This window comes from Chanos chanos, chromosome 2, assembly GCF_902362185.1.
Source record: "Chanos chanos chromosome 2, fChaCha1.1, whole genome shotgun sequence".
In the NCBI taxonomy this organism is placed as follows: Eukaryota; Metazoa; Chordata; class Actinopteri; order Gonorynchiformes; family Chanidae; genus Chanos; species Chanos chanos.
Genome location: NC_044496.1, coordinates 42,277,029 through 42,285,968, shown reverse-complemented (window position 1 = coordinate 42,285,968; position 8,940 = coordinate 42,277,029). Strand labels below are relative to the sequence as shown.

The 8,940-nt window shown below is 36.7% G+C and overlaps 1 protein-coding gene across 1 annotated transcript in view; it reads left to right on the top strand.

Annotated features, from left to right (window-relative positions):
- The window catches only part of tafa5b (TAFA chemokine like family member 5b), a 30,115-nt gene extending 23,170 nt beyond the window's left edge, over positions 1-6,945 (top strand). The window contains exons 3-4 of the mRNA XM_030765354.1: positions 1-30; positions 6,820-6,945. The exon at positions 1-30 is cut by the window's left edge and continues 98 nt beyond it. Of these exons, the coding sequence (XP_030621214.1) occupies positions 1-30; positions 6,820-6,945 (156 nt within the window). The remainder of the gene's footprint in view (positions 31-6,819) is intronic.
- Positions 6,946-8,940: the final 1,995 nt, after the last annotated feature.

Genomic DNA, 8,940 nt, shown 5'->3' with positions numbered 1-8,940 from the left:
CAACCTGGAGGAAGAGTCAAAACAACGACGGTACAACATTTCTTTTACTTAATTTGAAAAAAGAAAAGGGATGTCTAGATGGAAGAACACGTAATATTTTCACAGAACGCAATAAAGTACACAGCAACATTTTTAAATATTGATGTTCCAATCTAAAATTGCCTGTCGTTCATTTCATGGTTATTTTACATAGAGTAACAGCTACATTGTTACGACTGTTAAGGAGAGGTAGCTGTTTTAGAACACTGTAATAACTTCATTTACTCTGAAGAATGCGGATTAAGCACACAGTGAGGTGCTTACATCATTTAACATAGTCTAATTAAAAGTGAAATTTAGTTGCCAGCTTAACACAGATCTTCCATTTGCTACCATCCCTGTACAAAGATGCTTGCAATCTGATTTAAAGTGAAAATTAGTTGCTAGTTGAACATAGATCTACTATTTGGTACAAGACCTGTGCCCAAAATGCTTGAATCCTCTGTTTGTCTAATGTTGGCATGCAGAAATCATTTTTGAAGTGAAATAACAGGTAAAGCAATAAATATATATTTACCTCAACTTGTATGACTGATACAGGTTTTTGACACACAAATCAAGTTTTTTTTTTTAATTTGGGGGAGATTGATGGGGCCACATATGTAAAATGAGTGGACCATCAGATAGCAGAATGTACGTACACATGGTTTATCTGATTAAGGTTGATTCACAATTGTCCTTTTTACATCTATGAGAAAAAAATGCAAATAGTGCTGTCTGAATTTCCAAAGAATTAGTGTTGAGCATCTGGTGTGGTGGCATTTTTAGTAAGGCTAAATCTTTTGTATTGTCAAGTGTTACACACCTGGTAAATGCACCCGATATATCAAATGATCATCAAAATGATATATTGTCCAAATTGTTATCTTTCTAATTTTGTCATTTTTGTATAACAACTGCAACTTATCAACCAGCCACCTCTGGTATGTATGTAATGCTATTTTTAAATGAATTTGTTGCTGTTTTCATTGATTTACTGGCATGACTATTTCTGAGTATTAATATCAGCAATATAATGCCTTGAGGTATGTAATGGGTGTACATCTGGGTTCTTTGTCATTAACTTCAAGAACAGTATATGTAAGCCACATCTAAGCCGGAGTGATATTTCAGCTAAAAGTTTACTGTCTCTTGTACTACAACCCAGGGTAGTATGCAGTGTGCCTAGATAAACTGCACCACTACCAAGAAACCTTCACTCACGAGGTCAAGAGCAAGGATGCTCAAATAGGTTTTATGGTTGGCCGTTTAAATAAAATATCAACATGTGACAGGGTCAAGAGCTTCACGGACAGCATCTATATGATCACAGTCAAGTCATTTGGGCTGTATGGGCATTTGGACTTTAAAACTGAACAGAAAACTAGTATCCATATGTAAGACAAACTGAAGTGATTAAAAAAAAAAGATACATGGCAAAATTGCCAAAATGAAATAATGATTCGGGTAGATTTACCTCAGTTTGAATTGGTTATTGAACAGATTGATGTTGCTAACCTTGAGGCTAGCAGCTGTGATTCTACAAGTGTTGGTTGAGTTAAAACATAGCTGTATGTCCAGTTCGGTTGAATTTTCTATTTTCTAATTAGAGTTACATTTAGTTAAGGGACAGACTCATTTGTCCACAACAGCTTAAATAAGCAATTTATATATTTTCATTATAGGCATTTATTAAACTTTGATTCTCTTATTTGGAATGATAGCTCAGCCTACATGATTAATCAACAGGCATTCACAGCAGGATATGTAAGCTACAGAGTTTACTGCAGCTGGGATTTTTCAGCAAGCAAATGACAGAGTTGCCATTTGAGTCTCTGCACTCAAGTTGCTCTATAACTTTGTCACCCTATCAATTCCTAGCCTATTCAAGCTCCACTAACACACTGAGGAGTTGACTCAGCATTTGGAACTAGCCACATGGGGAAAAGAGGAAAGATTCTTTTATGCATGTTTCGATTACTTATCTCCAAGCAGGAACAAAAATATAACATTTTTAACTTAAAAAAAGATATTAAATTTGCGTTCTGTGCATATTTTTTCTGTAATAGAAAACTTCAATGAGCTTGATGCCACTGGGATCCCCAACTTCCCAGAGAGAACAGCCTTTTTGGTCCCAATTGTTGCCAATTTCAAAAGTGAGAATAAAGATGTTTTAACAGGATTTCTTTTGATGTTACAGCACCATTCAGATAATGAAGATGCTGAAGTTAATTTGATGTACCAAAGAAAGAAAGAATTTCTTTGAATTTCTTTCTGAAACCCTAGAAGAAAAACACTCTGAGTTTATTAAGTTTATTTATGCTTTTAAAATTACACTTATAAATTATGTACAGATTTAAATCACCTTATTCAGGATTTGCATTTATATATTCAGGTTTTACATTATTATTGCCTGTCCCTTGTAGTCTGTGGGTATTTTGTTAATGTATTGCAATACTTCATGTGTATGATTATTAGACTGTTTATTCTGAAACAGGGTCCCAACTTTTAGCAATAGAAGACCCTCACTGACAAACACTATTGCATATTCTGTGACGGTTCCATGGTTTGTTGCAGTCCAAAAAATCTGGTTGCTGAATAATGACACCTCTCACATAAGGAACTGTACTGAAAGTCATGGGATTTCATGTACAATTTGACATTTCTGACATGGTTCATCTCTTTGGGGCTCATTTTACAGACAGGCAAGAGAAATTGGGATTGATAACTGCTTCCATGCCCTGTCAGAACCCCCCACCACCTCCACCCCCTGGCCCCTCAGGGGTATTTTTTAAGGACCTTACCTTGTCTCTTTTGTTTCCTCTTGTACCAGCTCATATTTTAGGATTGTGTTTAATTCATCATTACCAAATGTTGCTGTGTTGTACCTTCACAAATTTTACATTCTCTAGCTAGTAGAGATGGCCTGGAATAACCGTTATTATGATGTAGTCATTGTAGCGCATATACACATAGGAATTTCAAGTGCTTCATAAATAATTTTGTGCCCCATATTTCAAAAATGTTTGAAAGTGATGTTTGTGAAGTCAAAATTTTCCACTATCCTTTCTAAGGGTAGACGGTCTCTGAAATCTTTCCTGAGATGTCATTTTTTCAACCTTGAGAAAATGAGCAAATGCATTAAGGACCATTAATGCAGAAGAGAGCAGAGGCTCTGAAGTATGAGAATAGGAGAATAGGAGCAGGTCTGTTATAAACATGGTATTATCTTCTGCTTTACTTCAATCCTTCTTTCCGTGAATCCGCAGATTCTCTTAACCAGAACTCTCATTATCAAAAAAAAAAAAAAAAGGTCACAACTTAATTTGTACATTAAGTCATTGTATTGTCACATACTATGATTGGTGTGTGGTGTATGCGCATCACTGATGATAAATCTGTGGAAAATAAATACTTAATATTTGTACAAAATTTCAATCTCAATGAAAAATCAGTAAATCTAAATAACAGTAATGACTGAAGGACTAGGATGCCATTAAAAGAAGACAGGCGCACCAAAAGATTTTACTCTCTGAATTTTGAGTAGATGGCTCATGGCTGATGTGAAATGAAGCAGTGATAAGAAACAGTATTGGCATTCAGAGGGGATACTCCCTAATTAGAATAGTTAATGAGTATAATAATAAGTGAGAATGGTTGTCTATTAATTGGTCAGAGTGGTTAGTTACTAATTAGTGTGAATGAGTAGTTATTACATTGTGAGAATAATTACTAATTAGCGGGGATGGTTAGTCTCTTATGATGGGGAATCTTTCAACTCACTTCACTGTTTTTTTATTTTATTTTCTAATGGAGAATTAAGGAATTTTACTGGTGGTATGTGTGCATATGCTCACGCGCGTGTGTGTGTGTGTGTGTGTGTGTGTAAGATGTGTCAGTGATGTGGTTAAGGCGAGCAGCTCATGATGAGGAGTGTAGATGACTGGAGCCTGGGTTACAGTCATATTATCTCACTAATAGATCCCATTGGGCTTCTTGGCTTCTCAGTGCGAACCCAAAACAAGTTTTAAAAGAGTCACCACAGCGAGGACAACTCTTACTCAACACACACATGCACACACACTTACACACACACACACACGTGCACACACACACACACACACACACACACACACACACACACACACACACACACACACACACACACACACACAATCAAAAAATTAAGGACAGCTCTTACTCAACACACACACACACACACACACACAATCACAAAGTTAACCCCATGATGTAAATGTATTTTCAAAAGCCTAAAGATATATATTTCACAATTTTATATGTTATATGTTGTTTATTTGTAGAGAGTCTGATTTCAGATTGACAATGTGTCCTTGACCCTGCTTTGTTTTACTCATGAGTGATCCAGTTGAAAAACATACAGTAAACTATTCTCTCATATAAATCATATGACCTGTGTTCATGAAATAAGACTCGGAAGATCAGAACTCTTACACAGCCAGAGTCCAGATTTAAAATTGTCTATAGTTTTACCCAAAGGCATGGTTCTTATGATATTCACAATAAATGATATTCTCAGTCAACCAATCTGTCACTCACCCATATCCTCATTAGAGGGTAAAGTTAACATTGTTGCTATATTGTTTGAGCTTCAGTTTGATACCAACCAGCTGTCTCAGTTTTCAGCTCTTTCCCTGCCTTACACAGTGCCATTGACACATATGGTCATACTTCAGTTGGCTAAATTACACATGAATAACTACCATTCAAACAAATCCATCAGAATTATATATTCCATAAACAAACACTCATATACTGCATCAAATTAATAACCCAATAATGAATTTCAGTGTCACATAAAACCAGCATATATCAAATAGTAATGTTATTATAAAGATGTAATTCTCCTCCTGTTTTGCATATGTGTCTGGTAAAAAGAAGATGGGGTTTTATCCTCCATCTGTTGATTCATGTATACAATATTTTTATGTCCTATGTTAGGTAATCTCATTACCTTAGACACTGCTGAATTTTTTTTTAATTCTGAATTTCTAGTTGCATTTTATGTTGATTCCTTTTTGAGCCAAACTCATAGCTTGAGGAATCTTTCTGTGAGATGTGTTCAAAGAATCAGTCAGCCTTTTAGGTTCAACCTGATAAACACTTTCTCTGAGGGAGCATCACTGTATAAGGAGAAAAAACAAAGCAATTTGGAGATGTTGTTTAAGTTACATAAGGAACCAAAGACAAAGCTGCTGCTACTTCGGTCTAGCTGGTGAAAAATGTTAAAAAGTAAAAATAAATAAATAAATAAACTCTAAATGCATAAACTACACTTTTGGCAAAAATGACTTTTAGCATTTTGAACATGTCTGTCTTTCTATGCTGTAATTTCAGTAATATCCAGTCTGCCACACATAAACATGGAAAGTGCATGTACAATTTATTACTATAAGTAATGCAATTCTATGTACAGTGCAGCATATATCTGTACACAATGCAGTAATATGTATGATACAGTGCATTATTATACATGCTGAATAACACAGACATGACAAACTGTCTTCAGCGTTCACAAAATCAGCCATGGTTTATGTCATTTGTAGGTACCAAAAAACATAAAATATGTGCAGGACTAAAACCCTAACAACTTCTCAAATCAAGTCTTAAATGGGGCGGGACTAACAGTAATAACAATCTAAAGTGTTTATAATGATACACAATATGTTTATGTGTTGATAGCTGTTTTAAGGGAGCTGTTGGAGTGCAGAATATGTTGAATGTAAGGTTTTCTGACCACTTCTTGATTTTGTTCCTTCTTCTTGTATTTATTTATTGTATATACATGGATTGATTTTTGAAATGGAAGGGGAAAAAACTTTTAAGCAAGTGTAATTTGTTGTTCTTATTTTTGAAGAGGAACACAAAATGTGTTTGGAACCAGAAGCATGACCACAACATTGATATTTTACTTATTTCTCCTCTGAAATGATTTCTCTTCAGTCTGGACAAATGTTATCACAGTTTCCCTCTCTGTAAACACTGACTCACACGGTATAAATAATTTACAATATATATATTTTTTTCTTCTCATATTATTAAGTTAAATTTATGTTGTGTTAGGTTAACCTCTATGACCTCTTGTGAGGTTGTAATGCTGGTGTCTGGTACCCCTCTGTTAAGCCATAACACTGACTGTGTTTATGAAGCATTAAATATATTTCAATAAAATTTACAAATCTTCTGAATGTCTTCTACAAAATTCATAATGTGTTAAGGCTTTTATCCTAGAGAAAATTATTTTTTTTAATAGGGATTTTTTGTGACCACCTGCAATGCGTTAAGTACTACCTCTGGGGTAGTACTTAACGCACTGTGGGGGGGGGGGGGGGTCTCTGTGATAACAGAACACGCATGGAATAAGCAAAGTTGGACTTGGTGTGTTTTGGCTACAGTGAAGTAAACATGAAGAACGAGGCATCTTTGGGCTCCTTTCCCAGCCTTCCCTCAGAGAAGATGTCTCACGTACGGCCGTCACTGCTGCTCCCATGAAGATGACATGTTATTGCTGTTGCAAGATAGAAAGAGCTATTACTGATTGATTGCTCCCCTGACTGCTTTGTTTTTATCGATTCCCAGGTGTCCTGACATCAATGGGGGCAAACGTTCCCGAGGGTAAGAGGGAGGGGCTGTGTTTGAGAGCTTCTCCCCATCCTCCATGGCCACGCTTTGGAACGTCTGTCATCGTATTATCAGCTCCACCTGTTAGTCCATTTGTCCTTCAGTATTGTGAATTGGAGCGATTGACCTCTTGCATTTCAGTGGCTTGAAACGCCACCCAAGCCCGTTCTTCTGGAGCTTGTGTGGACCACAGGACATATCCAAACTGGGCTTCATATTGAGCAGTACTCTCCCACTGAACTGAGAGGTCCTCTCCCACTGAACTGAGCCATGCCATTGGACTTTAACATTTACAGAAGAGGGTAACAGTGATCTATACCTGTGGATTTGTGCAGATGGTAAATGCTCAGAAAAAGCAGTGTGAATGGACATTCTGCTGGAGCTTACGTTTTACTCTGTCCTGATGTTTTTACAGACCAAAGAAAAATGAAATGGATGTGTAGAGCAACAGATAAGAGACTGTTATGAGGCACATGATCACGCAGTGCAGCTCCATTCCTACTGTACATGTGCACAATCTTCACGGTTCAGACACACACAGAGACACAAACACATATACATACTCTCTTTCTCTGACACACGCACACATATGCACGTGAATACACATACATACAGACACACATAAGCACACATACATTCAGATACACACACGCACACAGGCACACACACACACTATCTGTCTGTCTGTCTGTCTCTCTCTCTTTCCCTCTCACACTCTCTCTCTCCTTCTCTCTCTCTCTCTTTCTCTCTCACACACACACACGCCGACACACACGCACAGCCATGCAATGAAGTCTTAGAAACAAATACATGTTTAACAATTTAAAAAAGGTGAATTGACAGGGCCTGAGTTCTTCTGTCTGAGCACAGTGGACGGATGGAAATAAAGACACTGGAGATAAGCTTGAACTCTCTGCTCACACTTTTCTTGGCTGGTTGGACTGTTCTGTTGTACCCAATGCTCTGTACTTCATTCATTTGACAGAAGATACATTTTTGAAATTTTGCAATAAGCATGTTTGGCCATTGACAAGGAAACCATTACTCATTAGTCCAGTCAAAGAGAAGATGAGCAAATCTGTTTGTGGGTGAGCGTGGAGTAGGGATGATGTAAATGTATTTTCAAAAGCCTAAAGATATATATTTCACAATTTTATATGTTGTTTATTTGTAGAGAGTCTGATTTCAGATTGACAATGTGGTTATATAAGCACTGTCCTTGACCCTGCTTTATTTTACTCATGAGTGATCCAGTTGAAAAACATACAGTAAACTATTCTCACATATAAATTATATGACCTGTGTTCATGAAATAAGACTTGGAAGATCAGAACTCTTACACAGCCAGAGTCCAGATTTAAAATTGTCTATAGTTTTACCCAAAGGCATGGTTCTTATGATATTCACAATAAATGATATTCTCAGTTAACCAATCTGTCACTCACCCATATCCTCATTGGAGGGTAAAGTTAATACGTTGATTAACACACACACACACACACACACACACACACACACACACACACACACACACACACACACACAGAAACAAACGAGAGATTGAAAGCATAGGATATCATTTTAAATATTCAAAGCAGTGATGACCTTGGGAATGTATAAAATCCACGGGCAGGTACCTAAAAAGCTGATTGTAGAACTTATGTTGAACATTTAAATACTTGTTGTTATCTTTAAACATCTTACTTGTACTTTACCACAGATGTAAGGATGACATGATGCATTGTGCCTGGCATGGATATGATAGTGTACTGACCTCTGAGGTAGGTCATGAAGTGACATTAAATTTCCGGACTGCTTATAGCATCTTTTCAGACAAGCATACGACAGTGCCATGTCATCCTTAATGCAAATGGTGCAAGTAAAGTGCAAGTATATTTTTTAAACGAAAACGCTTTTTCATTTTGTCCCCAAATAATTCAAAATCATTTGTAGATTGCAGAACAACACACTACAGCTTCTCAATAAAGGATTCAAATATTCTGGTAAATTTTTGAAATCATTACAAACTCGCATTATTGCAGGAGGTCACAGTTATCAGAGAGTTTTGTATTCACAGTTCCCTGGCTGACCTTACCTGCCTTACAGACAGCGGTGTGTATTCATATAGATTCTCTGTGTGGAAAACAAGCCCTTTTCTCTCTTATTTTCTGAGCCACAAATGTCTCACCTTCCTTTTCTTTCCTTTCATCACTAGCCAGCTCTCTGTTTCTGGGTTGTAGGTCTACATGATGCACATAATGA